At 35.3% G+C, this 21036-nt stretch overlaps 1 protein-coding gene across 1 annotated transcript in view; it reads right to left on the minus strand.

Annotated features, from left to right (window-relative positions):
* The window catches only part of LOC150106676 (piRNA biogenesis protein EXD1-like), a 187764-nt gene that overhangs the window by 55034 nt on the left and 111694 nt on the right, over nucleotides 1–21036 (minus strand). The window contains exon 9 of the mRNA XM_090392627.1: nucleotides 12490–12633. Within this exon, the coding sequence (XP_090248753.1) occupies nucleotides 12490–12633 (144 nt within the window). The remainder of the gene's footprint in view (nucleotides 1–12489; nucleotides 12634–21036) is intronic.

Below are 21036 nucleotides of genomic sequence, written 5' to 3' on the forward strand. Positions count from 1 at the left end.
CTTGTACCGGATTTATTTAGAAGTATAACATCATCTGCGAGCCTGTGTAGCTCAGCGGATGTGGCGTTTACACACCGCCGCGCTTGGCCGCACGAAGGAAGACTTGGTTTCGAGTCTAGTCGGCGACTAGAGGAAATTTTTCTAAGCCTTTTTTCGACCGGTTCCCAAGTTAGTCGATCTCTGGCACGGGCAAGCAGGTTTTTCCTCCCGGAAACTCGGGTTTTTCGTCCTGTAAACTCAAGAAAATCGACCGTAGAACCCACATTATTTCAGACATTAAATATAGTGTTAGGATTAGGGACCACGAGATGGCGGCACATTTGAGACGTCTCTCTTCACTGCGTACCGCTTAATTAGTGATAGCCTTGGGCCATCTGTCTCTGATTGGGTACCAGTGGAGATTGAACTGCCCACTCAGTCTCCAAAAGCTAGATAGGGCTAAATGGCCTCGCCTACTCCCGTGTACGGGAATAAAAAGGGGTAAGCTGATAGCTGAGCTGAACATCATCTGCACAAAGTAATATTGTGCAGATGATGCACAATATTAATCAAGGACTAAGTATTGCTTAATATAGTGCCCCAATGACACAAAATAACTGTAGCATTTTGCATAGCTTTCCTCTTGGCACCTTGTTATGTTCCATTTCCAGGCATACAAAACTTAAACACAGATCTTTGTTATATTCCCAAGATTGATCAATATTTGTCGTAAAGTGAAAATCTGATTTTGACAGCCCCTATTCGGCCTGAATCCTGCTTGTTCTTCACCAAGCTTCCTGTCCACAATTCTTCACCAAGCTTCCTGTCCGTTTCTCAAGTATACTTGCATAAATCTTATCAGGAACACTCAGTACAGAAATACCTCTGTAATTCTCACATTCAGTTTTATTTCCCATTTTATACATGGGTACTATGAGAGCTCTACTCCAATCATTTGGAATTCGTACCTCTGTCCAGACCTTCTGAACTATGCTGTGCTGTGCAGCCATTGTAAGACTTTTATACCTTCACACTTCAGCATTTCTGCTAGAATATCATCCACTCCAGCTGCCTTTCCACATTTCAGGCTTTTGATGTCTTTTTCTACTTCAAGTATGGATATGTATTCCTGATTGCATGCCTTGAGTGTTTACCACTCTGCTGTCATCACTGCTTGTTTCATTTAACAATTTTTTGAAATAATTATTCCATACATTAAGAATATATTTTTCTCCAGTTTTCATGTCACCTTTATCATCTATAATTCCTTTTACAGCATCTTTCCTCCATTTCTTCAACAACCTCCAGAATATCTTGTCACCTTCTTGATATTTATTTTCTACGTTCTTACCAAAGTCCTCCCATGACTTTTGTTTAGCTAGTTTTACACACTGTTTAGCTTTCTTACATTTGTCTCTGTATTCTCTAAGAGGACAAGCTGACTTATTTGCCAGGAACTTTAGATATGCTTTCTTCTTTTCCTTCACTGCCTCTTTAACTTCCTGTGTCCACAATGGGGTTCTGATATTTTTTTTTTCTTGCAGGCAACTCTCCAAGGTTTGGTTCCTGTTCCCAAACTCCTTCATTTTTTCTTGAATAACGTTTGTTTATTTTAGTCTACAGTTCACATCTGAGAGCTTCTCGACTTTTATCCACTTTAAAACTTTTCTGTTCAATTTTATCTTGCTCAAGAACTTCTTTTAAGAACTTCTGTTCTTACAATTAAGAAAAAACAATTAATAACTTCTGTTCAATAATTATCAATAATGATACACTAGTTCCAAGTCAGAAAGACCCGAATTTGAATGTCATTTAGAATGGAGGAACCTTTTTGAGGGCATTCCAAATAAAGATAAGTTAGCTAGTCTCATATAGAGATGAAAGAGTTTCCTTCTGTAAACACAGGTAGCAAATAAGTTGGATGGTGCCCTTAAAGAGCACAGAGAATAATGTAAGCTATGTGTAAGCTAAACAAAATATGTATGTTGGGGGGGGGGGGGGGGGATTCTAGTAAGAATATAGAAGATAAATATCAAGAAGGTGGAAAAATGCTATGGAGGCTACTGTGCACGCACACACCAGTTATATGGATTTTACTCCCATTTGGTATTTGAACCTTTTACAAAAATTTATTGAACCATTCGAGTTTTCTGTTCACCTATATTCTGGGCTACAAAGGGATAGCATGTTGACATTTTATATTCCAGTAACTCTCTGACTTAGTGGAATATTGTTTGCATTCTACCTTGTATCAACTGTTTTTTTTTGCCACTGAAGATGGTCTGCAATTTTCAGCCTGAAATATATGGCCTTATGATCAAATAAATTATTACCTATACCTTGAGTTTAGATGTAAATAATTCATATAACATATGTAGCTGATCATTGATCTGTTATAATTATTTTGTTGTTTTTTACATTATTCTGTAAGTGTACCTGCTACTTCATTGTGTACATAATGACTTATCTCTAAGCAAAAAAAAAGTTCATTCTACCTAATTTTTTCACAACAATGATCAGATTAAAATCAAAAGTGACAAATTTTAATTTAGATCTTAACTATGAACTTTCATTAAATTTCATCCAGCTCCAGTGGAATTATTAATATAATTTCAAAACTTCTTTACTAAAATTTTCTAAACGTGATCTTGTTGGAACTAAAACTGTACCACACAGATTTCTCGTGCATTTTACAAATTCTGATGTTTGCACATATTCCACTAAGTCAGAGAGTTATTGCAATATAAAATGTCAATGTACTGTCCCTTTGTAGCCCAGAATATAGTTGAATAGAAAACTTGAATGGTTCAACAAATTTTTGTAAAAGGTTCAAATACCAAATGGGAGTAAAATTCATCCCATATAACTGGTGTGTGTGTGCAGATGTCACATACTAATACTATTACTACTAATAATAATAATGGAGCCTCCATAGTTCAGTCAGCATAAACAAAGCCCTTTAGTTAGAAAGAGCTGAGTTCAAATCCCATGCATTATGCGAAGAATTTTTATCAGTCATTTTCAACTGAAGTTGAATTATCTGGTCTCATATGGAGATAGCAGGATTTTATTGCAAGAAACCCCCGACCAACCATTCGGTTGAGAGAGGAGGTTAATGGGGGGGTAATAATTATAATAATAACAATTACGATTTTTTTTATATAATCTATTCCAGATTGTGTAAAACACATAAAATACACATACTGACTGAAAGGAATATTCCTAAAAAAAAAAAATTGCCACAGATGTTTACATTACATATATAAATGAATATCATGCTAAGCTTCAATTACATCACAAATTAATCCATTAAAAACTGCAGTTCTTTTTGATAAATGCACTTCACTTCACATGTCTTATAATTCATTTTTCAATGAACTGTTCATTCAATGATTTGTAGTTTTGGAAAATTGTGATATTTTTCAATGACTTGTTGGTTTTCGACGAATTGTCCTTCGATAAATTGTGTTTTTGATTCACTGTTGTTTGTCGAACTGTTTTGATCGATAAATGGCCTTTCAGTAAAATGTCATTCGATAATTTATCTTTCAATGGATTTTCTGGATACCGATGAAATGCAAAAATTGATGCTGAAATGCTCAAGAGGTACAAATTGTTGTTATTCATGCATGCAAGTAATGCATTCACTTGAACTTTTTTTTTCCATTATGAAAACTATAACTTTTAATAATGCTGCCTATAATGGTAAGTAAATATGAACATATAATTGATAAGTAATTACTAATTTTAATGGAACCTGTACATAGTATTAGAGAGTGAAACACTTTAGATATAGTACATAATTTTGCTGAAAATTAGAAACATATTTCATGTCGAAATTAACAGTGTATCATCAGTGTAGAACTAATAAACAATTCAAACAGGAAGTAGAATACAAGGCACACACAACAATTAGTTAACCTATAACAACAAGTACTGGATTCTAGAAGAATTATATCAAAGAGATAATAAATCATTTCTATTATCAAAAAGATAATAAATCACTTCTAGCATTGTTCCCAAGGATACTGTTTGGTATGTTCTCAATACTGTGTTGTGAGAGACCTGAATTTTGAGGATTAAGGTATTCAGTGTGGTATAATGATGCTCACTAATCAGTCCCCTCACAGATTGGCATGTCAGTCTAAAGAATCTTACATTCACAAGGAATCTAGCAAAAGAGGTAAAAAAGTTTGTATCTTGTAGTTCTAATCACTTACAAACTATAAAAAACAAACGTTCACTTTCATCTCCAGTAGTGTTTATCATATTATTAAAATTATTAATATTATATGAGCCACCCAAGGGAAGCCCTCAACATTATGCCAAGCACTATCCAACATCTGCACAGTATCTATCATACTTTGCTTTGAAATCGTTCACAGTCATGACACCCACAACAGACTGCGGCAAACTATTCCACTTATTCATCACTCTCCAAGCAAGAAATCTATTCCTTACACTCTTGCTAACTGCATTCTTGCTCAGTTTCCAAGGATGGCCTCATTCACCTGCCAGAAGACCTGTTCTGAAAAATTTCCAATGTATTATTATATATACAATGTAGTATAATCTTGTAAAAACTCTTCAGTAATTTGTATGTCTCAATTATATCATCCCTTTTGTGCCTGTCAACCAATTTCTGTAACCCCCAAATCTTCAACTTATCTTCATAAGGCATTCCATACGCCTGCTACCATCTTAGTCAGCCACCTCTGGATCCTCTCCACCTCCCCAAGAAACTCAGATGACCAGATCTGTGAACAGTAACAAAGATGGGGTCTTACCAAAACCCAATAAAGAAGTATAATAACTTGCTTGTCTCTGCTCGTCAGGGTGTTCATCAGTAACCAAGTAATCTGATGAGCCATTTTGGCCACTTCTACCCTCTAAACTTTCTTCTTATTCACTAACACCACTAAATCCTTGATTTCATCAATTTCCTAGAGTACATTCAATGTGGTATGCAGATGGTAATCTTTTCTTCCTAAAATGCATAACCTTATACTTTACCACATTAAACTAACATCCATTCTCCTTTGCTCATACTGCCAGCCTATTTAAATCATCCAGCAGAATTTTAACATCTTTATTGACTATTGCTGTATCCAATTTTGCATCATCAGCAAACTGCTGAATAGCTTCCCTCACATCCTTTCCTATATCATTCATGTACAAATTAAATAGTAGTAGTCCAAGACAGAGCCCTGCAGAACGCAGGCATTCTACTGGACTCTACTCCTGAATAAACTACTGTTTAGTATCTCTTCATCAACTACACCCTCCACTCACCAACTTTATATCCATCCCCATGTGCTGTAATTTATTGATTAGAATTCCATGCAGCATCTTATCAAAAGATTTTGCAAGATCCATAAGTATCACTGTAAACCCGTTCTCTTTACCCAACTCAGGTGTCATTGTACTATTAAAGGTGAGTAAGTTACTGAGGTACAAGCATACCCTTCACAAAACCATGTTGTCCACCCACTGCTTATATAGTATCCCATTCTTATCTACCTATTCAGAGCCTCTGTAGCTCAGTTGGGATAGATGAGCCCTTTGGTTGAAAAGACTGGGATTCATATTCATTATCAGGTTTTTTCAATCAAATGGTGAGTTAGCCAGTCTCATACAGAAGTCGAGGGTTTTTTCTGCCAGAGGCTTATATTTTTCACCCCTTACGAGAGGCAAACTAGCCCCCGTAAATAGACAGTTCTACAAACATAAAATACTTATCCTTAGAGAGATACAGCAGAGGAATGCAAGACAGCTGCATTAAGTTGCTTAAAGTTCCTGATTAGGAGACTATTTTTACTAACATATAATCATGACATACACACGTGTTAATAGTAATATCTTCAGAGTGGTTTAGGATAGAAAAATGTAGAACAGGAAATAATTATCATTTAGTTTCAAGCAGGATAACAATGAACATCATTATTATTATCCTGGTTGATACAAATAATTACTAACTATTATAATAACGGAATTAACTCATGTAAATTATTCTTTATTCGTAGAATTTTCACCTGAGTATCACAGGCATCATCATCATCAGTACAGGTACAAGGCTAATTAAACAATAACTGTTATATTCACAAAGCACCACCTAAGTAGCTAAGGTTAAATTTCCTAAATTTATTTAATTATTATTATTTATTTATTTATTTTTAATAATTTAAATTTAATTATTTAGTTATTTAATTATTAAATAATTATTCAATTATAATAATTAAATTTATTTTTATTATTTTTATATGAAGTAATGTAATGTATGAAGTGAAGTAATGTTTCACATTTCTTTGTATAGCCGTTCCATTAGGAACCGACTTTTGTGAATGACTTTTGTCTTGTTCCACTTAACTCTATGTCTGGTGTTGATGGCATGTTCTGCAATTCCAGACTGTTCGGGTTCAAGGTACTGGATGTACGACTGGTGTTCTTCTAACTGGACCTGAGCAGATCTTCCTGTTTGTTCGAAATATGATAATCCACACAAGCAGGGAATCTGGTAGACACCTGGATAGCTGAGATGTGGGAGCTTGTCCTTTGGAGACATTAGGAATGTGGAGATTTTTCTGATGGGTCGATAAGCCACACAGATATTTAGTGGTTTTAGCACCTTAACTATGCATTCACTAACCTCGTGTACATAGGGGATAGGTATACATGTAGGTTCTTCTGTACTTGAAGAGGATGCTGGAGCACGACTACTTAAAGCTCTTTTTATGAAGGACTTCTTATAGCCATTGGATATGAAGGAGGAATTAATATACTGTAATTCTTTTTGTAAAAGTTCTTCTGAAGAACAAAAGGAGTTGGCTCTATGAACTAGTGTTTTTATAGTACCTGCCTTTTGGCTGGGATGGTGATGTGATTCAGGGTGGATGTACTGGCCTGTATGAGTCTCTTTCCTATAGACTGTGAATTGTAGATAACCATCTGGTTGTCGAAGAATCAAGAGGTCTAGAAAGGCTAATTGCTTATTTACTTCTAGGGTGAACTGGATCCTTGGATGAAGTGCACTTCATCCAAGGATCCTATACATGTAGCTTCTTCAAGTACAGAAGAACCTACATGTATATCTATCCCCTATGTACACGGGGTTAGCGAACAGATAACTAAGGTGCTAAAACCACTAAATATCTGTGTACAATAAACTATAAAGTATCGGCGACTTGGACTACTTGCATTAGCTCACACTAGTAGTCGCCGATACTTTTATAGTTTATTATACTATATTCGGCATGAAACTCTCTGATTCCAATCTTTGAGTTTCTTATTCGGTTTTAAAACAATGTAGGATTTAATATCCCCTTAATTTAAATAATGTTTATATCGCCGAAATGAAGCCTATTGGCTCTTTATATTTAAGTAACTTAATGGGTGCACCTTTTTTGACAACTCGTATAGCAGAGTATATAAGTTCTTTTCGCTATACCCTTTGGTATTAATTTGGTCTAGCTACTCACTAATGAAACCTCAATAAAGGCTGAAACCGGTCTGGGTAGTGACATCTCACCATAATGTAATAACAGCATACATTTCCTAGGAAATGTGTTTTACATTATGGAAAATACCAAGAATAGCGATCCGAACTTTACCACCTTTGCTGCAAGTTGCCCGAGTTTGTACTACGTACTTGGACTATTTGCATTAGCTCATGCTAGTAGTCGCCGATACTTTTATAGTTTATTATACTATATTCGGCATGAAACTCTCTGATTCCAATCTTTGAGTTTCTTATTCGATGTACTGAAGATGCCTGTGAAACACAGGCGAAAATAATACTATTAAATAATCTTTTTTACATGAGTTTTTCTGTTATTAATTTTGTATTTATGTCTGCTCATGGTTTGCTATTATTAAAACTTAAACCATTTATTCTTTTTTGGTTTCACTGCTTTCATCTTTGTCTTAAGAGTCAATTCTCAAACTCTTATTTTACAAGAACCATAATTAATTATGCTGCTCAATACTACTGCAAACATTTGTGAAGAGATATGCATACAGAAATTCTGTTGATTGTGCCAACTGTAATTATGTGAGAGATAGATATGTAGAGAATTCCCTATATACATCTCCTTATATACCACACGGATGACATTAAATTTAGGAGACAAACATTCAGCAAACCTCCAAAATATGACCTTTCAAATCTTTTTAGGACAAATTATGAGTTCTTATGAAAACTTATTATGAATTCTTTATTTATAAATAAAATAAGCAATTTTTTACGAATTATGAAACTTTCTTTGGAAATATATTGATAATCCCACACTACATTACACAATGTCAGTCTTATTAGAACTTAATGTGCAATCCCAAAAAATATTTTAAAAAAAATTAGAGATAGTTGTTGGAAGTTTTTCCACTTGGTTATACTATAAATTAAAGATACCAAGAAATTATATACTTGGTTTAATCCTTTATTCAAGTGTAAGCAAATAAAGTTTGCACCTGAAATATTTTCAGGACTGGGGCAACTTGTATATAGAAGCTAATGACTTCACATTACTTGCCTTAGTATCCCATAATGCAAAGCACATATCCTTACGGGTATGTATAATGCTATGCATTATGAGACAGGTCACTACCCAGACCGGTTCAACCTTTACTGAGGTCTCATCAGTGGGAGCCAGACCCAGAGGTGATACTAAGGTTGAAGTAATGCTGAAGTCATATTTTCATACATGACAAAAGGTGTCACACCTTATTGTTATTATTATCCCAAGGCAAGTGATGTGGAGTCATTAGCTTCTATATATGAGTTGTCCCAGTCCTGAAAATATTTCAGGTGCAAACTTTGTGTGCTTACATATGGATAAAGGATTAAACCAAGTATATAATTTCTTGTATATCTTTAATTTATAGTATAATCAAGTGGAAAAACTTTCAACAACTATCCCTAATCCAGAGTATTTTAATAATAAGGTGTGACACCTTTGGCTATTCGTATATGAAAATATGACTTAGGCATTATTTCAACCTTAGTATCACCTCTGGGTCTGGCTCCCACTGATGAGACCTCAATAAAGGTCAAAACTGGTCTGGGTAGTGACCCGTCCCATAATGCATAGCATTATGGGGCAGGTGTGATCCAGGTGGTGACATTGCAGAAACGAATAAACCGGTAGATTATACGGGAATTGTGGTGAATGAAGTGGAGGTGAGTAGTCTATTGCATAACCTCAATGTCAATACATCCGTGGAATTGGATGGTATACCAGCTCATGTCATATGAGAAGCAGCTAAAGAATTGTCAGTACCCTTGACCATTTTGTTTAATTTGAGTCTCGGGTCTGGGTTAGTCCCGAGGGGGCGGAAAGAGGGGAAAATAGTTCCACTGCATAAAGGTGGTTCCAAGACTGCTGTTGTAAATTACCGACTGATTAGCATATCAGGAATCATTGTCAAGGTCTTAGAGAAATTAGTCAAGAATACAGGATTGGATAGATGAAAATGGGATATTGTATGGGGGACAACATGGTTTTGTGAAGGGTAGATCATGCCTCAGTAACTTGCTCACGTTTTATAACACAGTGACGACTGAACTGGATAGGGGTAATGGGTTTATAGTGATACTACTGGACCTTGCCAAGGCCTTTGACAGGATACCATATGGAACCCTAATCAGTAAACTGGAGCAGATGGGGATAGATATAGGGTTGGTGAGATGGACAGGAGGGTGGTTGAAGGAGAGATACCAGAGATGGTTTATGCAGGAGTGAAGTCTAAAAGATGGCTTGTGACTAGTGGTGTGCCGCAGGGCTCTGTTCTTGGACCGCTGCTTTTCAATTTGTTCATCAATGATATAGGAAAGGATTTGAGAGGAAGTGTTCACTTGTTTGCTGATGATGCAAAGTTGGGTAGAGCAATTGTGAGTGCACAGGATGTCAAAATTTTACAGGATGATTTGGATAGTTTGGAGGACTGGGCTAGGAAAAATGGATGTCAGTTTAATGTGGCAAAGTGTAAGGTTATGCACTTTGGGGTGAAAAGAATAGCAGCAGTATATCGCATTGGTGGAACCGTACTCTAGGAGATTGATGAGGCCAGGGATTTGGGAGTGTTGGTGGATAGGGAATTGAAGTTTAGGGGGGAACATTGCAAAAGTGACTAAATCAGCTCATCAAATCACTTGGCTTCTGAAAAATACTTTAACATGCAGAGACAAACAAGCTGTTGTTCCTCTGTATCGAGCCTTGATAAGACCCCATCTGGACTACTGTGCCCAGTTATGGGCACCAGGGTTTCTTCGTGATGGGAAGGAAGTGGAGAGGATCCAGAGACGAGTGACCAAGATAATAGAAGGTCTGTGGAATGAACCTTATGAGAATAGGTTGAAGATTTGTGGGTTGCAGAGATTAGACGATAGGCGAAGGAGGGGTGATATGACTGAGACATTTAAATTACTGAAGGATTTCTATAAGATTGATCCAGAAGATATTTTTGAAAATATGACTGGTGGTGGGAGGTACTAGGGGCCATGCATGGAAGCTGGGCAAGAGCGTGGTTGACAAGGGTGTTAGAGCTAGGTTTTTTACTTGGAGAGTGGTGAATGAGTGGAATAAGCTTCCAGAGTCTGTTGTGGGTGCTACGACCATGAATGAGTTCAAGGCAAAGTATGATAGACTGTGTCAATGTCGAATAGTTGTTCTTGACATGATGTTAGGGCCTCCCTCGATGAGTCTGTTGACTCCTTGGAGTTGCCCGGAACAATAATAATAATAATAATTATACATACCCATAAGAATGTGTGCCTTTGCTGCATTATGGGATACTAAGGCAAGTGATGTGAAGTCATTAGCTTCCATATACGAATTGTCACAGTCCCAAAAATACTTCAGGTGCAAAGTTTGTTTGCTTACACTAGGATAAAGGATTAAACCAAGTACTTTCTTTTAAGCCAAATATATTAAACAAAGATTAAACCAAGTATATAATTTCTTGGTATCTTTATTTTTAAAAAAGTTTGAAACTTACTTAGTCTGTTAAATAAAACCAACCATTCATAAAGTACAGCAGCTTGCTTAACAGACAACTGTCTAAATCACAACTATAAGAATCCAAGTAGATGCCTGCATGGTTAGCCTAGTGGCAATGTGCTTCGCAACCATATGCCTAATGAAGGAGTGTCCTAGGTTCGATTACCGTCGACGATGTGAGGAGCTTAAGGATAATCAGCCATAGCCAAGTTAGCCAGTCTTAGGTATGGACAGCAGGGTTTTTCCCCAATTTATCTGGGGTTTTTCATCCTACAAGCAGACAAACCATCCCCGTGAACTCATAGGCTACAGTCATAGTACTTAATCCCTCATTAGGAGGGCTCAACCAGTCCTAAAGGGCAGTCAAGGAATGGATGGGGGGGGAGAACCCACACGAATAAATAAATAAATACCAAGTAGGCAAAGAATTATTGCAGCAGCTTGCTTAACAGGCAATTCTCTAATCACAACTATAAGTATCCATTTTATACCAAGAAGACAAAGAATTATTGACCAAGTGCAGAGTTCATATCTTTTAAGCAGTGCAATTTGATGGCAAAATTTTATGCAAAATATGAGTAATCTCTCTTTTGAAACTTGTTAAAGTGTCAAACAGGAAGTAAGCAAAAATGCTTACTTGGTATAAAATAATGATGGACAATTATTATGAAATTTTCAATAACAATAACAATTAAGGATAATCTTTACAAGGAATGGAAGGGGGAGGGGGAGAACCCACACAAATAAATAAATACCAAGTAGGCAAAGAATTATTGCAGCAGCTTGCTTAACAGACAATTCTCTAAATCACAACTATAAGTATCCATTTTATACCAAGAAGACAAAGAATTATTGACCAAGTGCAGAGTTCATATCTTTTAAGCAGTGCAATTTGATGGCAAAATATGAGTATTCTCTCTTTTGAAACTTGTTAACACGTTCATTGCCAAGCTGAAAATTGGAATTCCGTGTGGTGGCCAAATTTTTTTTTTACTTGATAGTGACATCCACACGATAACGCGTGAGCGGCTGCCTGGTGAGAACTCGCATCACGTGATATCGCATGGTTGACAATGAATGTATTAAAGTGTCAAACAGAAAGTAAGCAAAAATGCTTACTTGGTATAAAATAATGATGGACAATTATTATGAAATTTTCAATAACTTTTACTGCCTTAAAAAAGGCCTTTTTATGCTTTACTTTAATGCAACATAAAATTTATAAAATCACAGTACTTCGTTTGGGTGACCCTGTAAAAATAAGAGACCGCATTGTCATGGTCTCTAAATATAACATTGCCATGAAGTATTACAAAGATGAGATACATATAACGATAAAATGCAAGACAAATAATGGAGTTTTGATTTTCATTTAAGGTACAGCTAATCAAATGAGCAATATTAATGAATTATCAGTGTTTGAATAACTTAAAAAAATACTTTAACAATTCTACAATTCTTCATTAAGTCAACAGAGTCAATATCATTATATTATTTAATTACTACAAAAAAAACTTACTTTCATAATATTTTGCCTGAGTTTCTGAATATAGATGTGTTCAGGTGACAAACACAGCTGCTTTAATAGACAATCTGCTAAACTGCGGACATACTGTGGCAGCTTTCCATTGTGATGTTGTTTATAAATAAATACATCTGCAACCTAATAAGTATATTTCAATAATATATAATGAATACAGAACTTTATGTTACTTTAAAAAATGTTTATATATTCTTTCAAAATTTATGAGATCCAATATTCTTCGTCAGAGAGCCTCACATAGTTAAAATCAATGGAATTCACATGGAGACTTTTATAGAACACCTGAAGGATAAATATTATATTTTAATGAGTAGTAATTAGAATCCTTTTATAGTCATTGCTAGCAATAACCATAAAACTACATGTAAATCAGAATGTAAATCATTTACTGGTATTCAAAAATTATACAGAGTAGATCAAAATTCCATTAATTTAATGCCTGCAAAAATCCAATATTCATACTGTACAAGGTATGAGTGTGTATGAGGATGGGCAAAAATCCAAAATTCAGAGCAACTGCAATACTAAGGGATCATTGAGTGACACCTGCATAACCCAAAGGGACTATTCAACGGATGAACAAAGGTCAGACAGATGTTTCATTTTAATGCAGGTCTATTTCAAGCTGATGTATGGATGCAGAACCTCCAATGATAATCATACATAAACATTTAGACAGAGCAAAATCTTGAATTTCATACAAAGAACTTCCAAGAAAATGACAAACTAAAACTAACAAAGTAAAATCAAATATTAATAATGTAATAAATAATCAAGTAATAAACTAAAAATAACAGTGATTACAGTCAACTCTCATGACAGCAAATGCCACTATAACTGACTTTGAGAGAGAGAGCTAAAAGGAAAGTTGCATGCTGCCCAAACATACCTTCTTGGTCTCTAGCCAAAGCTGTTGGCCATAACTAACTTCTGTCTAACACTACTCTCACCACTATTATACCTAGATGGTACTACTGCATCATCATCCAGAAAAAGCCAACCTTTTGACTTCTCACTTCAATCATTGCATGGCTAATCATGATGAATGTTCCCTCCCAACTGTAAAAATCGTTGGTTATTCTTAATTATGTTATCATTAAATCTTATAATTAGTTCTTGTTCGGCTTCGTCTTTGAAAAATCTGCTAATTTTGTTATTTACTTATATGTTATGTTTTGCCCCTTGCCTAATCTTAATCCTTGGTAGTACTTCAAACTCATGGCCGCTACTAATATATTGCTCGAGCGTGCGAAACTCTGGTAGCAAAGACTTGGCTCTAGCCTTGGGCTAGAGCCAAATTCTTTGTTAGATTACTAGTGCTCAATCTGATTAAAAATTTTGGAAATTTATTTGTTTAAGCTGCGCCACCAAAATTTTACAGGACAAGAGAACTTTCCTTATCCAAGATAGATTATAACACTCAGTATGACACACAATCTTTAATTCTCTATCTTATTCCAATACTATAATCATGTATGTTTCTCACTTTGCAGTCGTGACTATATCAAAATACATACGCATAGGTTCTGTTTATGAGCAGTGCATTGAATTTAGTGATCAGGCAAGTTATTTGTTTGACAAGAAAATAATTTATTCATTATTCATTACTAAGAAAAAGAGACATACAACTGTCATTCAATAAATTTAACTGAGTCTAGCATATAAAGTCTATTAAGCAACTTGATATAATACATACACTCCTGTCCCTTAACTAATCTTGAACTTTTCAGGGACCACGTGCCTAGAAACTTACCCCTTAAAAACTCAGCTTACGTTAGATTATCATCACTTCATTAACTTCAGATTCTAGAATTACACTCTATAACTTAGCTACTATGTTCTCTAGCACAGAGTAATTGATCTCATCTAATGGTATAGTTCCTAAAGTCCTGAATTACTACATAAAGTACAATTCCAGTTAAATTTCATTCACCATCACAAAGTTTACTAATATTCTTTCTACTAGACAAAATGGAAAGTTCTTACTTGGTAGTGTAGTCGGGATCTCTCTGGCTTTTACTTGCGAACATCTTTTGAATTTCTGTAATTTCACATTTCTCGTAATTTCACATTAGTTTCTTCCTAGATGAGTTTCTTTCACTGCTATGTTCCTCTGGCCTTTGCTTCTTGAATGTAGGTCTGGGTATACGGTCACGATTCATTGCCTACGATCCTTGCGATGTGAAGCGAAGCTGCCGTTGTCCGACCTCGTATTTCCACATAATCTCCTCGGGTTATGTTGACTTCATTGCTGCATGCAGTCCTATTGACCACATAACTGTACTCGGACACTCCACTCCCGACTATACTGGAACTTTGACTCTCCGGAAACAACAGGAAAAAAGCCCCTTTTCGGCATCGTAAACTTCTATATACAGGTATCCCTTGCTTAACGCAGGATTTGATTAACGCTGCGAAATTAATTGCGGCAATCCCTTGATATACGCAGCAAGACTGTTGATTACTTTAACCCTGCGGACTCGCAACTGATCTGACAGATATATGCAAAATGTTTAATATAAATATTCTTACAGAATTCAGTGTATAGCTTTGAGGTCATGAGTAGCTGTGTATTCATGTTACGAGTGATATCCGCACTGTCATTTTGGTTTAACACATGTTATGTAAAGGTTTGTAATATTTGACAGTAAATTGGATCTGAGAAATACTGCGATTTCCGATGTCAGTATAATTTAGGTGTGTTTTTTTTTTTATTATTATTTGTTCAATAATTTCTAGATTGTAACTGAAAATAAATAAACCATCAGGTATTACTGAAGTAGAGAGCCAAAGGTTTATTTATCATATATGTCCTCTAAGAGATATGCTTTACATTATGGAAAATACTAAGGTGATCTGGAGTTTACTCCACCTTTACTACAAGTTGCCCATAAGGTTGCTTATGCTTTCATCAGGCAAAACTTTTAGTTTCTATATATTCAGCACAAAACTCTTGTAGTTTCTATATTCGGCTATGAAATAATGTTGGATTCAATATCCACTTAATTTGTACCATCATGCATTATATTTGCATGTTTTTTTCTTTATGGTTTATTGCTTGTTTGCTGAGGTCTGGAGAGTCATTTTGCTTGTTATCGTAGAATTTATGCCAATAAGAAAAAAACTAAAACTGTTCAAATGACTCTTGATAACTTCTTTTAATTAAAAAAAATGCAGTAAATAATGTAGGTACAAGTATTTATTAAACATCTACTTTGCATTCATTTTTTATCTTTCCTAAAAGAGTACCATATAAAACGAACTATTAATACAGTAATCGATCATGGACGAATTGTAATTTTTACCATTGATTATTAGATTTGATTAACGCGATTTTGATATATGCGGTAACATCAAAGGATTAATTAACCGTGTTAATCGAGGGATACCTGTATATGGCTCCAATGACTTCCCGCTCTTATGTCATCATCCACTCGGCACCTCGATACTCTGCACCAAACACCGTTGCTTGTCGTTGCATTTCGACGGGGAAACCCCTATGCAACGTTGACCTTTGCGTTCGTGTTAGCCTCAGGTCACAATTTAATCCTCTTATTTTGTCTGGAACTTTAGAGCTTGACCTTGGTATACTTATGCACAATTCACCACATATACAATTTCTATTTTTCTCATACAAAACACTTGATAATACAATATTCAAAACTTAAAGGAAAAGACATTAACGTCATTTCATTTACACTCAATTTCTCTTATTAACAGACAACTATTTTAGAGGATTTTTGATGTTTGTTAAATCTGAACAATAGATATTATATTACTAAAATTCCTTCTATTCAAGATTTAACACAACCATTCCAAACTCAATATCTTGTTTTACCTTTTGCTAGAGAGAGAGATCAGAAAAATCTTGTCCAAATCGAATACAAAAAGTCTCCTTGTCCTTTGGCATTCCTCTAATTGTTCTAAAGTTCTGTGCTCTAGAGTTGACTCCCACTCTATTTTGTCTTTTTTACACTCTCTAATTCTAATGATATCAGTCCTGCAGTCTAGAAACTAGCTCACATACAACCTATTCCTAAGAAAATGTGACAAATCTTTACCTACAAACTACTGTCCAATTTCCTTCACCTCAATTCTCTCTGAAGTAATGGAAAGAAAATCATCAACACCAACTCCTATGCTATCTTGAAGGCCCTCAACTAATAAATGACTGCCAGTATGGATTTTGTCACTGCCGATCAACATGGATCTACTTTCATAAAACACATGAATTTATTAGTTGCTACATTAAGTAAAATACACCTACTAGTTTCACCATCTAAAATAGAACCGGTGGCTTCTTCAGGGTTAAAACATAATATATATATATATATATATATATATATATATATATATATATATTAAAAAAAAAATAATAAAAAAAAACGAAAAAAGTGTTACAATACAACTAGATAAATTCATAAACATAAAAATGCATGGCATGCATTAGCTGTTTGGAGTTAATGATAGATGGTGATTATCAGTCAAGTTGAAATCTCTAATGTTAAAAGATGTCACTTAATAAAAATCATGCATTAATATCAAATGATATCTCCAAAGCTTTTGATTGCATCTGACATAAGGGTCTATTAAGTTAATTTCCAACATTTGGTCTCTCCCCCCCCCCTTGACTTCTGCAACTGGGTTGTCAACTTTCTGACTAGACATTTATACCACCAAATGATGGTGGATGGCTCCTTATCTTCTAAATATACAGCTAATTCTGGGATCCTACAAGGCTCTGTTCTTATCCCCACCTTCATCCTTCTATATATAAACAATCTCCTCCAGCTGACTGCCAATCTAGTACATGATTTTGCTGATGACAGAATGCTGCACTCCTTTTCATTTGACAATCTTGCAATGCAAATCACCACAACCTGCAGAACCTTAACCTCTATTACCTTAAATTCAGATCTTCAAAATATTGATCAGTAGGGTCTGGATAATCTTGTCAACTTCAATGCTAACAAAACACAGTTCTGCTTTATTTCCCATAAAATAGAACACTTTTCTTCCCATCTTACCCTTGACAATGCTCATATATCTACTCATGAAATTTACTTTATTGGATAATTCTAACCTCAAATCTCTCTTGCACAAATGTATCACAAATACTGTCTCATCCACAACACCAAACCAAAAAAAAAGGTTTTTCCCTTTTGCTTAAGACATTACTTTAACTCCAAACAGCCCCTAACCTTATACAAATGAAAAAGCTGTCTGACCATCGAATATTGTTCTTACATCTGAGATGATATCCCTAAGAACTCCTAAAAATACTGGATTCTACAGAAAAGGGCGGGCAGATTGATTAATGACCTATCTCTCTCTGTCTCTCACTAATAATGCTCCGTTCACTTGCACACAGGCATTCCGTTTCCGCTGCTTGCATCTTCTATAAATATGTCTATGACTACTGTTCATCAGAACTGACATCAATAATTCTCCCACTCTCCAAATCCATCCAAATGAGTGTAGCAGCCAATCGACACTCTCTCACGGTTCAACTCCAAAACCACTGAACAAATTTCTCCTCCTTTATTCATTCCTTCCACTGCTGTCCTCTGGAACAGTCTCTCACCATGTGTTTTCGAGAATACAATTCACAGCTCTTCAAGTCAAATATGAACAAGTGCCTTCTTGCCCATCTATGGTATTAGTGTACTATTGGGTTGACCACACTCTCATGGATAGGTTTTTACTAAAAAAAAAATTAAATATGAAAATAGACAAAGATCCTTTTACTATTCCCATATATTAATTTGCCATCTTCATTAAAAATTGTGCCTTTAAACAGCTGACATATTTTACTTGTTTTACAGTTTCTCCACTGAGAACACAGATAATGTTTTCCATGGTCCAGCCTATTTTCATACCAAATCTGCTACAGCAGTTACTCAATTTAGATCTAAGACTAGTATTAGGTTTATTTAGGAGTATAAGATTTGCATAAACAGTGAGTTTAGTAACTCAAATTTTAATAGCAGGTTTAATGCTACTTCCTTCATAATGTGATCTATACAGATGATAACAGTTAAACTGTTAGCATCTGTATATAGAAAAGAGTGAACAGTATTCACTCTTTTCTTACATCTGATTTTACATAAACCATCCTCTGCTTCTTTCAATTCTATCTGCTAACTTAAACTTAATTATATGCTATATATTGTTCTCAATTTACCTCATATTTCTCATGGCACCTTTTCATTTGCTTTTTCCAGGTCTCCAAAACTTAAATATAGATTCTTGTTATATTCCCATTCTTTCTCAATTATTTGTGAAAATTGATCCTCATAAATCATGTCTGGTCTCCAACTTATTCTTCTCCAAGTTTCTCTTTAAAAAATTTTTTCTTGGCTTCTTTTCAAGTATGCTTGTATAAATCTTACATGAAATATTCATTAGGGAAATTCCTCTGCAAATCTCATGTTCAGTTTTATTTCCTTTTTTTTTATAGATGGGTACCATCTATAATCAGTGTAATCAGCAGTATAATCAATGTAAAACTTTTACACCTCAGTATCTGAAAGTTTCTAGTCAAATATCATCTAATCCAGGTGCCTTTCCACATGTTAGGCTCTCGATGGCTTTTGCTATGTCAAGTAGTGATATGCATCTCTAACTGCATTCCTCTTGAATATTTTCAGCTACTATTCTGTTGCTTTCATTTAGCAATTCATAATTAGGTTTAAGTTTAGGTTGTTTTCGCCAGGGAAACAGGGCGAACAGCGAAAAGTCAGCTACTGTAACAAATCTGAAAACAAACCCCAACTCAACATCACCAGAGTTAAAGATCGTACCATCAACGTAAGAAGCCTGAATGGCAAAGAAATGGAGCTAGCTGAGGAATTAGATAAGTACCAGATCGACATAATAGGGGTGACTGAAACAAAAAAGACCAAAACTGGTGAGATCTTTCTGAGCAATAAATATAAAATGTTATATTCAGGCAATGACAATCAAGGAAAAGAAGGAGTAGCCATAGTATTCAACACAAAATACGAGGCTAATTTTCTTGAATGGCAGCCAGTCTCAAGTAGAGTAATGTGGGCAAATATGAGAATGGGGAACTGGACAATGAGACTTATTTGTGCCTATGGTCCCACAGAAGGTTCTACTAAGGTAGAAGTGGAGGAATTTTTTGAGGCTTTAGAAAAAGCAACTGACACAATGAAAAAGGAAAAGTTGGTCCTTGTTGGGGATCTAAATAGTAGAGTAGGAAATGATTGTGAGACATACAAAAATATTTTGGGAAAATTTGGAGAAAAGAGCAAAGCTAATAATAATGGCAAATATCTGTTGGATTTCTGCTCAGGAAATGGACTGGTTATTACTAACACCATGTTCCAACATAAAAATGTCCACAAATTCACATGGAGAGAAGAGGCAAGGAATAAGAATAGTTTCGTTAACTATGTTATTGTTGATAGTGATGTTTTCTCCCTGGTGCAGGACACCAGAGTGTACAGAGGATTTGAAATTGGAAGTGATCACTATTTAGTCTTGAGCAGGATAAAATTGAATTTCATATTGAAAAGAATAACATGTAAGAAAGTTTTAAAGCGAATAAAAGTTGAGCAGCTCTCAGATGTGAACTGTAGACTAAAATACAGAAATATTATTGAAAAGAAAATGAAAGAGTTTGAGAACAGGAATCAAACCTTGGAGATTCAATGGCAAACTCTGAAGGAAACATTGATTGATTCTGCCAGAGAGGCATGTGGTGAGGTTGTGTGCAAGGATAAAAAAATCAGAACTCCCTGGTGGACACAGGAAGTTAAAGAGGCAGTGAAGGAAAAGAAGAAACCATATCAAAAGTTCCTGGCAAATAAGTCAGCTTTTACTCTTACAGAATACAGAGACAAATGTAAGAAAGCTAAACAGTGTGTAAAACTAGCTAAACAAAAGTCATGGGAGGACTTTGGCAAGAATATAGAAAATAAATATCAAGAAGGTGGCAAAATATTCTGGAGGTTGTTGAAGAAGCTTAGGAATGGAGGAAAGAGTGCTGTAAAAGGAATTAGAGATGATAAAGGTGAAATGAAAACAGGAGAAAAAGATATCCTTGAAGTATGGAGTAATTACTTTGAAAAACTGCTAAATGAAACAAGCAGTGATGACAGCACAGTGATAAAGAACACTGACCAGGCATGCAGTCAGGAATACATATCCATACTTGAAGTAGAAAAAGCCATCAAAGGCTTGAAATGTGGAAAGGCAGCAGGAGTAGATGGAGTATTCGACCAGAAATGCTGAAGTATGGTGGTATAAGAGTCTTACAGTAGCTGCACTGCATAGTTCAGAAAGCCTGGACAGAGGGACGAATTCCTGATGTTTGGAGTAGAGCTCTCATAGTACCCATATATAAAAAGGGAAATAAAACTGAATGTGAGAATTACAGAGGTATTTCCCTACTGAGTGTTCCTGGCAAGATCTATGCAAGTATACTTGAGAAACGGTTGAGAAAAATTGTGGAAGAAAAGCTTGGTGAAGAACAAGCTGGATTCAGGCCAAATAGAG

The sequence above is a fragment of the Typopeltis vanoorti genome, chromosome 5 (assembly GCF_054136105.1).
Source record: "Typopeltis vanoorti isolate ZY-2024b chromosome 5, IOZ_Tvanoo_1.0, whole genome shotgun sequence".
Taxonomy (NCBI): domain Eukaryota; kingdom Metazoa; phylum Arthropoda; class Arachnida; order Uropygi; family Thelyphonidae; genus Typopeltis; species Typopeltis vanoorti.